Source organism: Apteryx mantelli, chromosome 6 (assembly GCF_036417845.1).
Source record: "Apteryx mantelli isolate bAptMan1 chromosome 6, bAptMan1.hap1, whole genome shotgun sequence".
Lineage (NCBI taxonomy): Eukaryota > Metazoa > Chordata > Aves > Apterygiformes > Apterygidae > Apteryx > Apteryx mantelli.
The window spans coordinates 46,019,464-46,039,331 of NC_089983.1; the positions used below are offsets into that span (position 1 = coordinate 46,019,464).

Here is a 19,868-nt window from a genome sequence, read left to right on the forward strand (position 1 = left end):
AGTGTAGGGTAGCATGTGGTGTCCATGCTTCAGTGCTATCACAGAGGAAGGACTTCCTACAGGAAAAAAATGATCACTTTCAGTATTTTGCAGGCTGCCCATCTAAGCCCATCATTGCCTGGCATCTACACACTAAGGGCAAGGATCCAGCGAACTTGTGAGTGGGCACCATGCCATCTGAACAGATGGGCATGGAAGTAGGCAGCCAGCAGACCATGTATGTGCATCAACTGTGGGTGTTGAGGGCAAGATTCCCAGTGGAGAATGTCCAAACAGCTGTCTGGCCTGAGCCAGCGTGCCTACAACCAAGCAAAAGTGCCATCCCTAAATCCTGCTGAGTTGGATTAACCTTCAAAAATAAAAATTGCTTCTGCAGTAGCATAAGGTGAGTTTTTGGCTTGTTTAAATTTGGGAGAAAGAATTAGGCAGGCAAGATAAAGAGATACATTAACGTAGTGTCTGCTAGAGAGGATTGTGCATTTGTCTAGGAATATCAACAATATTTTACACGAAGGTATTTATATAGTAACTGATGACTTACAGGAGTGTGACATCAATGTTAATTAGGCTGTTTCTGTTAAGATGGTCCTTTCAGTAAAGACTGAGCTTTTGACTGCATTTTGATTGTAGTGTATGTGCTGGATGTAATTTTGTAAAGGCATTTTTTTTCTGTTTTTGCACATTTACTTATTAAGTTTTAATGATTTTGCCTGCCCCTCTGTCCTGAGGATACTCTTCTGGGGTACAATTTCAGGTCAGAGCTGTTGACACAGTAGCTGTCATAACCAAGTTTCCACATATGTTTTCTTTATTTTTCTAAGATCCAAAGGGGACACGAAAAGATAGTCTATCATTACTCTCTGTCTTTATTAACTTTGATTTCTACCTTTTATAGACATAACATCAAGGAATACATTTTTGCACACTTACATGAGAGTGGCAAAGAATATTGAAATACTGGTGTCTGTTGCATTTTTTTGTTCCTGCTTTTTTTAAAACTGCTTATTTCCTCTGCCATTGGTGCACTTCTCGTCTGGAATGCCAAACCAAAGCGCCTGCAGTAGTTAAGATTAATATATAGTAATACTGTGGTTAACCGAAAGTACCAACTGCATTATGAATAGAAAAATCTGAATAAGAAACTTATCTATGTATTTTCCTTCATAATATATATATATTTATTGTTAGATGAGTACTGTCACAGTTTACATATTGCTGTATTTGTTACATATTACAGGCTGTAACCTAGAAAAGGCTAGTACAAATGTATAACCCTCACTCCCCCCTCTCTTCCCCCCCCCCCCCCACTTGAAATGTTCTTTTCTGGAATCAATGGGTATTGTATTTGATAAATTAAAGCATATTGAAGCTTTGATACCAGGTTCCAGTTTGATTTCCAGCTGGAATGGAAAACCTGAGGATTAGAGGCAAACCAGCTGTTGGTGCCTTTGTGATCCCTCAGCCCCCAGGTGCCAGAATCTAAGGGATCTGCAGTCAAATTTAGAGCAGCCTTAGGATTTCTCTAACTTATATGGGTGATAAGAACCTTTGTAGCTGTCTTCTGTTCTAGATACGGTTTTGGCAGATCTCCTACTCCTAAAAAGGCTAAAAATGAAGCCAACTACATCAGCTGGGACTTCCTCAAAGCAAGGATCAGTTGGACAAGTTTCAAAGACCATTTGAGTAGCTAGAGAGGAACAAAAGAGCTCCCACTCTAGGGAAAATCTGCTCCTCAGAAAGCCATTAGTGGAGAAAAATACCTACTGCCTGATATCAGCGTCTATAAGAATTCGTAGGCTTAGCCCTGGAGTTAAAATATCAATGACTGCGAATGTCTCCAAAAATTTTGTGAAAGAAGATGACATAGCTTCAAACAGACCGTGCTTTGTAATCAAACTCATAATCATTTCTTCTCTAATCACACAGTCTGTTTTAGTCACCGGCTGAAATTGAACCCAGAATCTGAATAATTATTTTGCTCTTATACTTCCTGCATAAAACAGCTGAATAAATCTAGTTATACTCACAGTAAAACAATTGTGATGCTTGTCGACAGTAAGTTCTGAAGCTGGAGAGCACGCCCATGTGATTAAATTGCCTTCATATAAAATACCTACCTTCGTAGACTTGAATACGAAGGAGAACCCTCTCACTGTGGGAAAGGTCTACAGGATTCTGATTTATAAGAGAGCAAGAGGTCAAGGGAAGCAAAACCATTATCATTATTTTCACAGACTCTGGAGATCTGAACTGAATATAGACGCCAGTGTGCTCAAAGGAGACATGTAGAGGGAATACAACACAGTCCTGTGGGTTTTTTTTGTTTTTTTTTCCTGACTTCAGACTGCAGGCTCTGCTGAGAGTATGTAATATGTAACATACTCAAGTCTGTAAGGAGTGTGAAGTGGTTTTCTTATTAAATGATCCATAGAGAGATTATCTGGTCTGCAGCCAGCACACAAAAGCTCCATCCATACAGTTCCTATTTCTGAGCACAGAGTTCAGTCACCTGTGTAGTAATGATTTTTCAGGGACCTAGGGGTGGGGAGGGAAAGCTAGGAGCAAAGTAGGGCTGGTGAGGGTCAGACTGAAATCATACTTCGTGCTTCTCTCTCTGGAAGTCTCTTAGAAAAATAGAGAGAGAGTTAATGTTACGTTACACTGCCTTGTAGTCTCCGTTACTTTTTTTCCCCCGAAAAAATCTCTTCGGACAAGCAAGGAGGAAAAACCCATGGTGTGGATCTAATGTAACTCTCTTGAGGACAGCATTAGCAGAGCGAGTCAGGAGCACAGGGTCCTTTTGAAGGAGGACGCTGGTGGCTGTGACTGCGGGCAAGGAGTCCACTGATCCCCAGAGGAGCTTTTTCTGGGGCTGAACGGGGTCTTTCTGCTTAGTTGTTTCACTGATCTAACACACTGAAATGTTTGGGGGGGGGGGGGGGAGAGGATCACTCCAGCTACTTCTTGACAGCTTCCATTTCTTGAAGATGAACAGAAAAATACTTATCTGCTGAAATGGCAAAGAAACATCTCTGAGGAGGAAGCCCACGAAATTTTCTCAGTCTTTCACAGCAGAAAAGACACCATATCATATCATATCACAGTTGTTTCCAAATAATTTCTGTAGATAATGATGGACTTGGATCTTTAATACAGAACAAATCATTTAGAACACAGCAGTGAATGAAACATTACAGGATTTTCTTTTCTCTTGCCATAGACTAGGCGTCTTTCAAGAGATGGTGCTATAAGAAATGCTACAATATATTTTTGTTAAGTTTCTCTATCTGAGCAATTATGGGCTGTCAGTGCTGTATCAGAGTGACTGGGAATGAAATGAACGCAGACATCATTAAATCAGGTATCACCCCTCCTTCTTTGTTGAGAGAATGCTTTTCACAAAAGTTTATGCGACTAGTTTGTACTTTTATTGCAAACTTTCAAACTGCCACCAGAAAGTTCGATCCTATAAAGAATTGAGTGTTTTGGCCCTGATCCAGAAAACCACTTAAGCACATTCCAAAGTGCTTTGCTGGATCAGGTCCAGAGCTGAGCAATGTGTAGGAGCAAGCTCTCAACGGTAGGGGCCTTCTCTTGTTTTTTTGGTATTTATAAAGGAATCTCCATGATCCTTTATTGCAATCTGAGTATGATGAAATAAAACAATAAATGAGACCTCTAAAAAGAAAGGCCAAAACATGAACGGAGTGAATATGTCTTTGTAGAAATCTAAGGAAAGCTTCCATGAGAACCTCCTCCCTGGTGGAGCGGGACAGCAATTTACTGGGGAAACAGTAGGTAGAATTTGTCTTAGTGCTAATTCAAGCCAGAGTTCAGTTTCACAAGGTGCCATTGGTTCAATCAAACTATGCTTTTACCATGCTACTGGTGGATTTTGTGGGTAAATAATCTATGGTGAATTAGATGACTAGAAATAATCTGTGATGAAAAGACTATTTAATATTATTTAACAATCTTTTCTTCTTTGTGAGCCACCTTGAAAGTTCTTAAAATTATCATAATTATTTAGGGATAAAAGTGAATTCAGAACAACATTTTAGGTAGTAGGACACTGTCTGTAGATTGCCCTCAAACAGCTTCTCTGGTCTTTTTGAGAAGTGGTGGTTGGTTTTGTTAGGTTTCCTTGAAATCAAAAAAGAAGTATGCTTCTTTTCTTTGACTAGATGAATTAGGTCAGAAATATGTTTCTAATGGGCAATAAAATCCAAATCAGTCCTCCCAGTCTCTTTTTAAATCAACGCCTTACTATGTGAAGAGACTAACAATGAGTTAGTGATGTGATGAATTCCCCAAAAAAGAGGGACAATTTAAAGAACAAATGGGAGCACAGAAAGTAATGAAATTAGAAATCAGGTTATTGTATTTTACTTCATTAATGTTCAAATAGCAGTTGTGAGATGGTTGTCCCTTCACTTTGGGATGCCAGGCATATGTAATGGAGGCTTTGCCTTTGTAGAAAGTATGATGATAGTTTGGTGCTTGGATGCAAGAATAACTCTGGTAGGAGATAGATACCCCTTAGCTAAGGGAAGGGGGGAGCGGCTGAGGCTGAATTTAACAAAACCAGACTTGCCCACAGACTTGCAAGCGCTCACAGAGCAGATTTTTAATGCTGCAGGTGACATTGTTGCTGACTGAAGAAATGTTCATCAAATCAGAAAACTGCTGATAAGCTGACTTTCCTAAAAAGGAATCTCACAAACTTCTTTTATAAATCTCTGCCTTTCATGATACACTGTGAGGTGAGGTAGAGGACTTGTGACAGATATTATTTAGATTTTGCTTCAGTTTTTTGGGATAACTGAATGGAGCTATAGAGAGGAAATCTTGAAACATCTGCTTTATGGTCTATCTATTAAATCTGCATGAAAGAATGAAAATTCTCAAGCATAGACTTTCCTTTGAATGTTTGGGTAACTCAAAAATATACCCTTGAAAATTGTTAGCTTTCCTTTAAATTTGCAGTTTTGCTGCACTAAGGGAATACTGAGGATTTATTTATAAATGCGAGTATATTGACCTACGGTCATCCAGGTTCTCTTGCTAAGAATGTATTAATGCTGAACTGAATATATCACAAAAGAGGTGACATGACTGACTCATTCAGTAGTTTGGATATTTGCAAAATATATTTATTGGCAAATTTGTATAAGGCCTAATGGAATTTTAGAAAATCCATCTTATTAAAAAAATATTGTCTTCGTTGTTGTTGCAAGGTTTTTTCAAGCTGTTTTGATTCCGTTTTTGAAAGTTTCATTCCTAAACTAAAAGATTGCTAGAAATGAGTAAGAACTTTGTTGAAGTTTCCATTAATTCCATTTGTAAGCCAAACATTTGGAATGTTTTTCCAGGAGAGCTTGATTTTTGGCTTACATAGCTGTGGATTTTGGTTATAATTCTGTAACTAGATTCAGACTTGTGAGCTTCAGGACTTTCTTGTGTGAGTTTACTTTGCAGCTGAGCAATGACATTTGATGCAATTTCTTTTATTTTGCCCTGTAAGAAAACCAGTTACCATTTTAGCAAAATTGCAAAAGAATCATGTTAAATAATCAGGTAAGAGGCCTATTTTTTCTCATTGTGCCTGTGCAGTTTTCCTTTAAATTTCTCCTTTGCATACAGGGAAGAGTTTTTAAAGCATATAAAGCATCTGTAACTGGAATTACCCCCCCCCCCCCCCCACACACACCCCTTTCATGTTTCCTGGAAATCTTACTATTGTCTTTTTATTATACTACTACTAATAATTTGCTAGTACTACTAAAATAGTATCTTTTTACTATCTCCTTCCTTCATTTGGTTGTGGATGGATTTAGTGCCTATGATATATTCTTTTTAGTATGTATAAAATTGTGAGCATTTCTTTTTCTAACGCTCTGATCACTGAACCTAAGACCAGACTGAAAGCTTCGATCAGTGCTCTACATTTCACAAAGTTGCTTATAGGGCCCCCAACAGACATGTATGGTTCCTGGAGATACTAGCTGACTGTTAAAATAGATATTGTGGAGTAGTGGTGTGTCTTGTTATTTAACTTGGATGAGTGAATAATATATTTAAAAAAGCATCAGTGGGTGATATGCTTTGCTGTATGTTAAAGAATAATTAGAATGGGAGATCTGGGTAAGAAAGACTTTCTATGAACTAGACCTGAATAGTTTAGTTATATGTCGTATGTGCTATAGGACCTTCAGAGTTGTTGAATAGCAAAGATGAAGAAAAAGATAAATTGAATTAATTTATTTTGAATTTATATACATGCCTCTGCTTGCATTAATATTAAGTTCCATCCAAAATCTAAACAGAAAGATCATAATCTTAGAAGTTCTCTTGATAGCATCAGCAAATCATTCTTGTTTACCCTACATGCTAATAAAACAGGAACATGACACTCCTGAAAACAAGATTGCAAAATACAGAAAATGTGGTCTGACATTTTTTTTCTCCCCAAAGGAGGGACTGCCACTAACTAAAGTATTTCTTATGAAAGCTCAATTGCTTAAGATGCAGAATATTAAGAGAGAAAAACACTTTAGGACAGAGCCATGTCACCAGCTGTTACTCACCCTTAATGAAATTGTTAAGTGATATTCTTCATAAATAGGTCAGAGAAACTTTTGAATTGTGAAGAATGTTTTATCTCTTTCTTTGAAATGTTTGTATTAAATTTAGAACTGGTAATTCATTAAGCTCATTAGCTCTGACTAGGAGAGTAGAGCAAAATATCTAGAATATAGATTTCAAGGCTTACAAATGTTACTGCTTACAAATAAACATGAAAGCAATGTGTGGAGAAAAAAATATGGGATCATAATATGTTTAACTGTTTTTTGAGCGTAGCCCTCTGGATTAATTAAGAACATTTTATATATTCAGACACTTAAATATAAACAGAATACATTATGACTTTCAGTTAACTCTGTTTTAATAGGGAAAAAGGGAATGCATTATGATGAATACAGTGAAAACTAGATGAAATCATATTTTTGTTATTTGTCTTTTTTTTGGTTTCAGTTAAAAGAAGAGATAATCACTGGATTTTAAGGGATCCCAACTCCAAACTATCTAATTTTTGCTTCACACTGAAGTTAAACAATCAAAGTTCTAAAAAAAATACGTATACTTACTTTCGGGTGACCTGTTCTTAGTTGCAGGTTTGTAAGGATGCTGCACCTATTTAACCCGAATAGTTTCTGGTACATTCTAACAGTTTTCCAGAGTTCAGTTGCAAATAGTTATACAGGCTTCCTCCTGCGAAAGAGGGAACTGGAGGAAGTCAAGGACTCAGTCCTTGGGAACTGTGGTGGAATCAGTGTCCAATACTGTTGTAGTCTTCCAGGCATGGAGAGTTTGAAATAGCTTTAAAGTATTTTAAATATACTGGATACATTCAGTTCTGTTCTGAATTATGCTCTAGCTACTTGTTTTGTCAGTGATTTGCTATGTGGCTTTGAGGTTATAACGAACATTTCATTCCCCCCTGCCCTGTCCCCTTCTGTAAAATGGGCGCAACAGCACCTAACTGATTAGAGAGACTTTGAGATTCTTGATGCAGACAAAGTCATTTCAAACGATTGTTATCAACTGTTTAATTTGCCAACGTTACATTGCAAAGAAACACATAGATGCTAGAGGTCTTTTGAGCCTAGTAGCTGTGTACCTCAAATATATAGGGCTTAGAGGAGCACCACCTCTCTCAGAAATTTGGTACTAAAACAAGCCGGGTTTTCAAAACTGCATACAGTGCATGCTGTACGTGTCCAGTGATTATATCAGTTGGTCCCTCTTTACCTGCATGTGTTTGAATCCTCTCTAAATTTAAATCCTTGCGTTTTTTAGGTAAATCGTCACAGAAGAAATCATTCCCAACATAACTTAACACTTGCAGACATCATTAGTACACAGGACCACACGGTAAGCAATTGCTCTATAGAACTGATAAATCACTCTTGTTATTTTAAATGTTTTTAATGTAAATGTTACACATGCTTTCTTAAAGAATAAATACATGAGGCTTTGGATGCCTCAAGACATTAAGGGATTTGAGGGAGTTTTATTAATCAATACAAGGAATAATTTTAGAAGATACAAAGCAATTTATATAGCTTGACTTTGCTGTTAACTCAGTCATACAGGACTGACATTTCATCAGTATTAATACTTGGTGTAAAGGAATGTAACCATGTCTTTGTCCTGTCTTTGTCCATGCTAATGTGTTTTCAATATTAATATTAATTTTTATAAATAAAAGTGATCATTAAATTTATTACAATTTTCTTGACACTCCAAGAATTTAGGGGGGAGTGAGAAGAAGAGGGTATTCTGTCTGTTAAAATAAAATGAATGTGCCAATACAGATTCATCAAAGAAATGTTAAAACCAGTGGTACTTTTACCTACATAAAATTTGCAGGATTAGATAGGTTTGGCAGCTTTGAATTCTTCTGATAGAGAAAATTACAGAACTGATAAAGGTAGGTAATTATAAGGTAATTATAGGTAATATAGTAATGATTACTTTTCCTTATACTACTTCAGTAGTTAGCTCATATAAGTCTTTTGTTTACTAAAACCAGATAAAAATGCAAATATATATGCATGCATACTCTCATATTTTATACTCTTATAAATTACAATTTAAAAAAAAATCCAATAGCTCCATTTCTGTTTTTCTATGCTAAATCTTTCAGGGTATTTTGGGCGATTTTTTTAACCTTCCTTCTGTTGAAAAGGTTCAGGAAGGGCAGCAGCTCAACAAGAAATGATGATATTTATTGAGACAGAAAGAAGAGACCATATTGTTAGGATATATTTGGTATTCTTTTTAATATCATCCATTTGCAGAAAGACTGAAAGTAGATTCTGACCTGTTTTAGAAGTATTTTCTTGAAAACACATTCAACAGAACAACGGATATCAACAGATGTGAAATAAGGGCATATTTAGCTCTCCATACAGAGAATATGTAAATATTCGTGTGATCCTTGAAATACTTTTTATTTGTCTGTGTTGATAAAGTTATTTTATAATTCCCTGAATATTCTTTATACTAGCTATAGAAAACACTGTGTACATTATCAATTTAGTAAAGGCTACTTTTTTTTTTTTTTTAAGACAGTACTTACACTAAATCAATAAAAGTGATGTATAAAAAGTTACTTTGTTTAGCAGTAGGAGAGCTCTCATATTATCTGAAGGTCTTGCAGTTTTTAGCTGTTTAATTTAAAACAAATGATGGATTTGAGATATGCAATTTAAATTAGGATACCTTATATATCCAACATTTGGTAGTGGATTTGATGTTCCAGCTCAAGACCATTATAAGGAAAATCTCACTGCAGAACAACATTTTCATCTGGAAACACATCCAATTTTGAACTTCCCAAAATGTCAGCATAGAGGTGATTCAGATCTGATGTTGAAAATCACATTTGCCTTGAGTTTTGGATTGGTTAAAATAACAGTCTGAAAAGAGTGGTTGGTAAACTTTGAAAGGATCAGATTTTGGGTCTGATTCAGAGAAACAATCAACAGCTTGAATGGTTAGCCAATGCTCCTCCTGATTTCTGTTTCCAGATGGATGGAAATATTAAAAGAATAACCTTTCTCGGATGTTATTTGGCATCTCTGGCCCTGGCCAAGCATCAAAAGTATTATGCCACAAAAATGAAGTGTTAGAAAGGGGAGAAAATTATCCAAAGAAGTAAAGTAAGTTTCATTTAAAAAAAGTAGGTGGAGATCGGGTTTACGTCTTATTTTAGCTCTAATAATTCACCCATCACTAGATAAATAGTGACATGACTCTGCCCAATAATCCCTATATACTTTCTCTCTGGGTTTTCTATGCAATGATATGCATTGCAGGAATTTTCATGAGATAAATCCAGATTATGGAATATGCACACACAAATCCCCATGCACCTATTTGAGAATGTCACAAACCTATAGACTTTTTCATAGGCACAAACAGATATGTGCAGCATATATTTCATGATATACCAGCAACAGACAAAATCTATGAAAATTGTTAAATATCAGTCTAAGATATTTTATATAATCAAAATAACAGGCATATCTGATATTAAAAAAACCCTTATGCTGAATGTTAAGGTACATCGTCAAAGTCTTATTGCTATTTAATAACTTTGCAAATGGCAAAATTCTATTGAAATTATTATGAAATCACCTGTGACACAACTAACTATGAAGGCCATGTGGTCTAATATCCTGGTCAGGCACTGATTCAGTAGTGTTTGAAAGGGAAAACCAGCACTCTCTGAATCACGATTTTACTTCTTGAAACACTAGGTGTCCTGACACAGTTTGGTCCTCCTTAGCTAATGAGATCTGATGGGAAGGCAGGCCAATTGGTTTGGCTGAAGACCAGTGGGTTGTTTTTTGTTTTTTAAGCTCTTTAATATAAATTATCATAGCCAAGCATTTAATCCAAAATTCTATATCACTTTTTGCTATGGCTACTGCAGGTACATAAGGGATGTCCCAGTAGGTTGTGCAGAACCATATATCTAATGTAGGGAGTATTATTTTCCTGCTGGTTTAAGGAAAGTGTGTCTGGAGATATGGAGGAGTGCAAAATAAGAAGGAAAAGTAAAAACAAAGAACAAGCCTAGAATTTACTTCTCACATGCCAAAACTCAAATGCAATGTTGATACGCTTGGCTGCAACATCCGGTTGCAGAGTATGTCAGAAGAGTCCTTCCGTTTTCTGCTGTGTAAGAACAAAATACCAGGTCTTAGTAAAAAAAATAGCAGAGTAGGTGATCTACCAAGATGCTGTAATATTGCCAATATAGACACATCTGGATTTTGTATAGTCAGTAGATAAGGGCTTTGGGTTTTTTGGATGAGTTTTGGAACATCCATAGCACTGCTGTATTTTGCTTTGTTTAGAATTCCGATTTAAGATTGTATGTCAAGAATTGACAGAACCACTCAATTTGCTTTTCTGCATTATACAATGAGATCATTTAGTTCAGCTAGAAACTTGAAGACAAGTTCTCCCTGCACATGAATGCACCCACTCCAATGAAATGTGACCTTCTAAGGGCTGCAAGGGGTGAGAGCCTCACTACCATATCTCATCTGAAAGACAGCACCACTTAAAAGCATAATGCCTTCTAGCATCTTGCATGACTCTCGATTTAGTACAGACTCAGAGAAAAATATGGCACCTGTGAAGGCACTTTAACTTTTCCTGTTGCACAAATATTTGATGTTTCTTTGATATCTGTTGTCCCTAAACATGACTTTTTTTAGAATGTAAGTATTCAGAGGCTTGTACAGAGGAGTTTGGTGTGTCCTTCATAGCTAATAAACAAACAAAGTCCTATGACTCAGTGGATTAATATATGAAATGATACCTTGAAATGTTTAATTTAGAATTTATTTAGAATTTTTTTACTTCTAGATAGAAAATTTGTTTGCATTAAAATAAGTTTCTGCTAAGGCAACAAATTGGGTATTATAAGTTCTTTTTCTGAAGTTAATTCTGTTTACTAATTAACTTTAAAAGTAGTGTGGAAATTTTCAGAAGAACTGGCTGGAGCAGAAAGAATAGATGACTAAACTAAGAATTAGTGATTAAATGTCCTAAAATTACATTAGCTAGATGCAGACTCTTATAGCATATACTAACTGAATGGATTCATTCAAATGAATAAATGATATGATTATGATATGTTTTTTCTTTCTTTTAGGTAGTGGAGAAAGAAGGATATCTTCTGAAAGCTAAAATAGCAGATGGTGGCAAGAAATTAAGGTATTATATTTCAATGTTACAGAACTTATCAGTTGTAAAATTAAGAATTTGTATGTGTTTAACCATGTATCACTATTACTGCTTATAGACAAAATGCATTTGTTTCAGTATTAAGCCAACATGATTTCACGTTTGGAGTGTTATGGCCTTCCAGGCCCAGAAAGCAAGTGGCATTGGCTAATGGCTTGATCGTGTGCTGTGAGCCTGGATCAGCCTTGGCCTCTCTACTATATATATTATGTGCATGCTAGCATGAAGGCATCAGGCAAACCAAAAATATATTTTTAAGCAGGCAGATTTTAGGTGCTGAGTGTGTGTAAGGGGTCAAGGATAAGATGTAGGTACCTGCCACGTGTTAATGCCACAAGGACAGATAGGCAAGATTATCAAAAGCAGTCAGCACTTACTCACTTGGCTCCGTTTCTGTTGAAACTAATATGAATCTTAATTCTGACTTTTATGGAAGGATTCACTACAGTCTGCTGCATTTAGGTGCCTGTAAAGCAGTAGCAGTGATATGACCAGTACTGTATATCAGAGAATAATGTGGTATATTAAATTTTCTGCCTGGAGAAAAGATCTGTGTTCTAAGCTTTTGTACATCATATATAGTGCTAAAGCATAGGGATCCTAGAAATGGTGGTTGAGCTGTGAATTAAGTGAGAAACCAACTGGGAACCTGCAATGGCTTAAAAGTTCCTCTTCAGGATAAAATTGCTGTTTCAGAAATCAAAGTTTTATTTACTTTTATTTCATCTGCAGCTGGACGTACAGCACTAGCATAGCCCGATCTGTAGGTAAGCACACGACTCCCTGAGGCCAGATTATAATTTAGGAGGAACCAGTTTCCTAGCAAGCACTGCTTGGAAGCATTCATTTTTTCATTTTGGTGCTATGCAGTGTATTAGTGGTAAGCTGAGTAGGCCTGCAGGTTTCAGGTTGCTTAGATGAAATAAATACAAAAGCATGTTGGTATATCAGTTGAAAAGAAAGCATGTTGCGGTTGTATTTTAGTTTTCTAGCTTTAGCTTTGTCTAAACAGAGGTTGTCTATGGGTAGAGACTAGGCTTTTGAATGACATTAATTTGCAATTTTCATAATAGAAATACCTAAAATGTTTACCTCCTAATCATAAGGTTACAAACACAAGTCCAGAATATTACTGACATACAAAAAAGGTATTTTTCATGTATATTTTTAAATAGGACTAAGTAATATTATATATTTTTAAATAGCCTCAGAAATTGTGAGCACCGTTGATGTTATAGTGTGCTGCCATCAGGTGTTCATTTGGTAGAATGCAAATACATTTAGTAACCGTAAGGCTGAAGTCTCGACTATATTGCTTCATTTTACAATCTGCAAATGTCATGTTTCAGTGGCTTTCTGACAGTATGTTTCAACAATAGTTTTAACGTTTCTTCTCTGGAAGAATTCATACAATAGACTTGCTAATTCTAGCTGGGTATTCGCTGCATACTGATATTCATTTGTCTTTATACAGACAAAACATGGGCAGTGGTGATTTATCCACTCTGCATGCACTGTATGACTTCTCCCTTTATTTACCTAAACTTGCTGCTCATTGACTGGCAGTGATTTTTTTTGAATAATGTTGGTAGCCATATGGCAAAACCCAGAAATATTGCTAAACGGACTTTTCTGAAGAGATTGAAAACCTCTTTGTATGTGTCCAGTGAAATATGGTGAATGCCCATATGTACAGAGACCAATGCACCTTAAAGTATTGTTTATTTCTTTAAAGTCTGACTGACAAATTTATGGATAATCTGATAAAAAGGTTGTCTAGTTCATATATCTTTTATTTTTAGTTCAAAAGCAATCAAGTTTTGATTTAAAATAACAGTATTTTTATGAAACAATTGTAGTGTAAAGGGATGAGAGAATTTGAATTTAGGGGAAATAAAAAAAAACTTTGTTCAGGTATTGTGGTGAAATTCAGTCACATACTCAAAGCTTCTACAGTTCCTATACAGTCTCCTACAAAAAAAATTCATGTTTTCTTATCCCTGATTGAGTCAAAACATTCTCCCCACCCTCCAAAAGAATCAAAATTTGCTAATTATGACTCTTGCCATTTGGTGACTCAATTTTTGTATATTGAATCTTGAATATTTAAGAATCATCATGTTTGTGATGTTCTTACTAAGAAATATTTGGAAAATGATTAAAAATGTGTTCTGATAGGAATTCCTGAGTGGTTCTGCTTCATAAATTAGAATATCACAGCATGGCAGATCACTGCCATCATGGTGTTTCTGAACAATCTGATAGTTTAAAATTAGGACTCAGAGAAACAGTGATGATGAGCTAGCTGTGCATATAAAAGCACCAAGATTATATCTTCACCTAGAACTCATATGAAACTAAGTTTTCAATGTTTCTGGACCAAATTATTTATTCAGTTCCTCTGTTCCCTTTAGTTTTAGGTGTAGATGAACCATAAAACTGAAATGAAACTCAGATAAAACATAATCTTTCCTGATATTAAAAATATATATACTTTGACTATTGAGTTCTTGTTGAATCTTAAGTTCAAAATCATGAATATGACTGAATTTTCTTGAATGGGGTCCAAGTTCATTTCAAAAGTTTTCACCTTGAGACAAACTTCCCGATTAGTTTGATCTGACATTTGAAGCTTTAAAGAACACTGCACCCAAGTCTGGACCTCCAAGCATGGTTGCTGTTTTTTATTTCTCAGCTAACAGGACCCACCCCACAAATAGCTGGAGCAAGCATGACTCTGTCTAGTAGAAGAGGCAATGGCATAGCAATTGTCCTCTCCATAGCTAGTATCAAGCATCTCTTGTAAATTGGGTACTGAGCCTAAGCTGTCTCCTAAGGACTTTAATGTGTGCCTTTAGTAAACCATACTTACCTAGGATATCCAACCCACAGGAAAATCTGTTTAAACTGGCATAGCAACCAGCAAGCTTGGCCATTTATGCCCTTCTACATTAATAAGAGCTTTTTTTTTTGTTTTGAGGAGGGAGGAAAAGGAAAGGAAAGAAGTGAAAAGTATTATTTACCAATAGAAAACTTGTGTTCACTACCTTGATGATGATCATTAGCTACAGTAGTCATCTCCTAAGGATACTGTAAGGAATAATTAAATAAGGTGATGGAACTGTTTTTCACACTGACATGCACAATCTGTGGTTATGACCATCAATCACGTTAGCTAAGGATATGGCTTTACAATTGTGATAAATTTAGCTGAAATTTTCAGTGACTTACAATCACTTGCCTTCTGTGGGAAATATTTGCCTGTGATGGTCAGATACTTTTCTAAAATTCTACTGTTTGTCTTTCTCACTCTTTTCATCCCTCTCTTTTTCTCCATTAACATGAAATTAAAAATGCAGTCCTGTTTTCTTCAAATGTATTCATCTCATTCATAGAGTTCACTTATTTGGTTTTACCATGAGTTGACCATGTTTTAAGGATGATCATCACTTCACATTGGGTGAAATCCTGGCCACACTAAAGTGAATGCATGTTTCTCTGCTAATGTCAGTGGCGTTAGAGCTTCATCTATAATATTAGTTATACTCCTTCAGCTGATGATTCGAACGTATTGAATAGGAAGGTTATTAATAGTTATTAATATTAATAATAATGCCTATTATTATGCCCAATGTGTAGTATGATGGGATATTGAGTGCAGCAGAGCTTTGAGGTGGATCTGGAAGTGAACGTCCCAAACACAGGCTTTTAAACTAGGCAAAACCAGGTTTTCTTAGAATAAAGAATTGAGTACATTTGAGTTACTTAGGAATACTTGTATGGGAAGAACTTGGAGGGAATAAGGAAAACGGGAGATAGAGAAAAAGGTTTTACAACAGCTCTCCCTGGTCCCACAGTGTCCTTGCAGGCACGTCTCTCCGCTTAAGGCACTCCAACATACACGTAAAACAAAGCCTGTTTGTCACATGTGTTCAGGTTTATTCTAAAATGTTCAGGTTTGCAATTTGTGTTTGCATAAAGGAGATAAACAGTGGGGTTATCTGCATTCTTATAAATATCAGATTTTATGACCCCAAAATCATAGAGTCAAACTTGAGACTTTTATCCAAAAATATAATTTTTTCTATCTGACCAGCTCCATTTGTTTATGGTTATGTGGTGGTTTCAAACACCACATTATAGAAGTATTAATATATATAATTTAAATAATATGTTCCTCTGTGTAGGGGTACACTGTCTCACATATTCTTGTGTATTTTGATTTCTTCACCCTGGCCTCTGCAGTTTACCAGCTTTTTAGGGTTGTACCCTGAGCTCCTGATGTTTTATGATTACTGAAATCTCTCTGAAATAGTATTTTTATCTTGATTTGTTTCCTGTATATTTTTAATTTAGGGACAGAGAGAAAATATTCAGGCACTTCCAGCATAGACCCTTTACGGAGCTCCGTGTAGTCAAATTGTATTGTATTTTCCATCTTGGTTCTTTAAAACTAGTTACTGAAATGACACCAGTCTATTTATAGCTCGGAGTACTCTGTTGAAATGCATTGCTGACACTGAGTTTGAGTTTGGAGCATTTTCATTTCTGACGTGAAGGATTTGAAAACACATTCTACACATGGAGTCTCTTTCACTTCCTGGTTGCGTGCCTTGTTAATCTTTTTTTGTGTTTTATTATTTTTAGGAAAAACTGGTCCACATCTTGGATTGTTCTTACTGCTCGGAAAATGGAATTCTACAAAGAATCCAAACAGCCCGCGCTGGCCAATCTGGTAGGCAATTAACCGTCTTTTAATCTCAGCTGCATTGGAATTGTTATTATAGTATAAAAAGCTGGGAGCTTATATACAAAGAATTCAGACTGAGCTGACAACCTTCAAAGATTTGAGAGCAGTTGTAGGAAAATGCCTTGATAAACTTTTAATCAGATGTAGAGTATGAGGAGAAATGAGACTTAGCATGTCCTTTATTAAGAGGTGCATTTTGAGGATAATTGCAAAGTGAGACAAATGACGAGTGACTATCCAGTAATGTGAAGGTAACACTTTAAATTAAGGTGCCATTTATAAATGCTTTATTCTTATTTATGAAAATGATCACTAAATGCAGCTACTTCCTCAAATAATGTATTATAAAGTATGTTATAAAATGCATTAGTAATAAATGCTTAACAGATGATGCGATGAGAATCTGTTGCAAAGGATATTGTGAGACGTAAATTGTATTAAACCATGTATGTGCATCTTTAATACATGAATTTAAGTTGTTATCCACCATCCTATAAAGTGGCTTATACATTAATAAATAATAATAAACTATTTATAAATGGCACCTTAATATAGGGTGCTACCAAAGCAGCAAACACTATAAGTTAGTAAAGTGATTTTTTATCGTAGTATAAATGTGACATCTACCATATCCAGCTAACCTTCCTGAATATTTCCATGACTCCATCTAATGCAGCTAATGCAATTTCTGTAGCCTGTAGTTACTACAAAGTGAAATTTGCAGTACCTTTTTATTGTGCCCCAAGGAAAGGCCACTGATCTTAGTCTTCAGAGATGTGACAGCTCCGTTGCACAAGCAATAATGGCATGTATCCCTTCAGTGCTAGTTACTGTAGAGTTTGAGCCTAGAAACCTTCAGGTGGGCAACAAAAGGGGAATCCAGTAAACGTGTGACACTGTGGGCAGCGAAGGCACAGGTTTGACAAAACCCTATTGTGAAAGGTTCTCAAGGCCTGATCAAACCTGCCATACCACATTGACATGATGGGTGGCCACGAAGGTGCTCTCTTTGGCAGGATTCGCAAGCAACAAGCTAATTTGTATGTGGCAGGTGATAAATATCCCTTTTAGTTCTATGTTCTTGATCTACCAATACAGTTGACCATAAACTTAGTTTAAAGAGTACCTTCTCATGCTTTTCCTTTTTGGTAATGAGGTGAGGCTTGTTGTAAAAATAAAAATAATAAAAAAGGATGAAACAATAAAAATAAAGGATGAAATCTTGTTGTATAATGTTGTATTTCTGAAGCTAAGGAAACTGTATAGCATGAGTTAATATGTTTTTGGAATCATCCATTTTTCTTAAAATTCAGTTAAGTGTTGTTTAAAAAAAAAAAAAAGGAATAGTCTTGTCTGGACCTAAGGTGATTTATTAAAACGTATCCTATTCTTATAACTTACTGGCTGTCTTATACTTCTGCCTGCTGGATGGGTGTTGCTGTCACAAAATCAACATGTTTTGAAAACCAATTCTCATCATGTTTGAGAGTCACACCGAAGCAGCAAACACAAGAAATTGTTCTTCCTCTGGGCAGCACAAGTTGGAAGCTGTCAAGAGGACATTTTAAAAATAACTGTATTCTCTTCTTTTAGAAAAGCTTGTAAAAATAAAGAACCTAAGATAAAGGTGTATGCATGAAAACTTATCATCAAATGATGAACTAGACATAGAAGGAAAGCTTTCACAAATATCGTTAGCACTCACCTGAAGGATCTGCTCCAATGATGTCATGATCCCACTGACTGCAATTCGCGCAGCAGGGGCCAAAAGGGCCGTCGGGGATGCTCAGCCCTGCTCTAGCAGCACCTTGTGCCTTACAGGCTCAGGCCTTCAGTGCCAGAGCCATAAATGTATTTAGGCCCCTTGCTGCTTTGAATTTTGGTGGAAGTTAGATGCCAGGCAACCTGTTGATCTGGGTACAGACATTAGCTTTGTTTATAGATCTAATTTGGTGCAGGACAGGGGAATATCATATCTGGACTTTTGCGAGCTATTCAAAGCTCCACCAGGAGAGTTCATCTATTAATTTTGCATTTCATGACTTCTGTGGATTTTGAAATTGAATTTGGTGCCGATTCATTAGTGGATTAGTTGGCAAACTGGAAAAGAAACAGTTTTCAGGTGCCAAAGATTTTTGTTTTTATTTATTATTTTCACTTTTCAGGACATATTACAGAAATGCCTTTTGAGGTGAATGCTATATTTCATTCTTGGGACTTCTGTAGCAAAATAAAATTTGGGAATGAACAGCTAGATTCCCAGTGGACCAAGGTATTATTCACAGGCTAGAAGATGACAGTGCCCCTTGCGCTTCTCTTCCTCTTTTTTTCACTTTTGGCCCTGCCATCCTTACTGCATGGTCTACTTAAAGTAAGCTGGGATTCATGAAAAGTTCAGGCATCATCACTGACTGATCTGGACTGGCTTTGGAAAAATACAATGTATTCGCTGCTGTAACTGGAGTTTGGGTGGCAGACTTCCCTGCTAATCAAGGGCTACCCACATGCACTGCGCGTCTTCCTTTGGCTGCTGTGTCTTCTCCTCTATCCTTGCAAGGCCTAGCCCAAGTCCCAGGAGACATGGACCAGCATAAATTCAACACACAGGGTGCTTCATTTTGCTCTGAGACTCCTTCACGTAGTTAAAATTCCCATTAGAAGATTAAGGATTGCCTTTCAGTTCTGTGGGTGGTTAAAGTAGACTTGGCTAGAGAATGGGGGTCTGGCCCAGAACTGAATCTATTTAACTCAAAAATTAACATGTGTTATCAGAAATGATCCTCTGATAAGTCAGTCCTTCTCCCTGACGATTCGTTTCATCACAAGTATTCACATTGATGAGATAATATGCACTTGCCTTATAGCTGTATTTTTCTTTTTTATTTATAAAGCTAAGTTCAGTGAGAGAGATAGTACACAAACTTGCTGGAACTGCAATACCACATCCTGTAATTTTTCTGGCCTCATCCGCCCCCCCTTTGCTGCCTTTTCTTGTCCCAGCTCTGGCACCTGCATATTTTAGTGTGAATTTCCTCTATCTGACCAGACACCAATTCCCATCCTCTGGTTGCATGTAGAATTTAGTGTTAGGAAGAATACAGGCATAAATTAATCTAGCTTTTTGTTTGATAAAATAAAAGGTGGGGCTTTTTTTGTTTGTTTGTTTGTTTGTTTGTTTTTTGTTCCCTGCTAGGTCTGAGTATTGGGGCTGTGAACTCAAAGTTCACTAGGTGAGAAAAATAATTGAGGTTAAATTTCTGTCTATTCTAGACAAATTATAGGATGATTA

General features: G+C 36.3%; 1 protein-coding gene across 2 annotated transcripts in view; it reads left to right on the forward strand.

The window, feature by feature from the left end:
* The window catches only part of ARHGAP15 (Rho GTPase activating protein 15), a 343,348-nt gene that overhangs the window by 44,542 nt on the left and 278,938 nt on the right, over positions 1–19,868 (forward strand). For both annotated transcript variants that reach the window (XM_067298597.1, XM_013959737.2), the window contains exons 3-5: positions 7,861–7,935; positions 11,738–11,799; positions 16,477–16,564. In XM_067298597.1, coding sequence (XP_067154698.1) covers positions 7,861–7,935; positions 11,738–11,799; positions 16,477–16,564 — 225 coding nt within the window. The remainder of the gene's footprint in view (positions 1–7,860; positions 7,936–11,737; positions 11,800–16,476; positions 16,565–19,868) is intronic.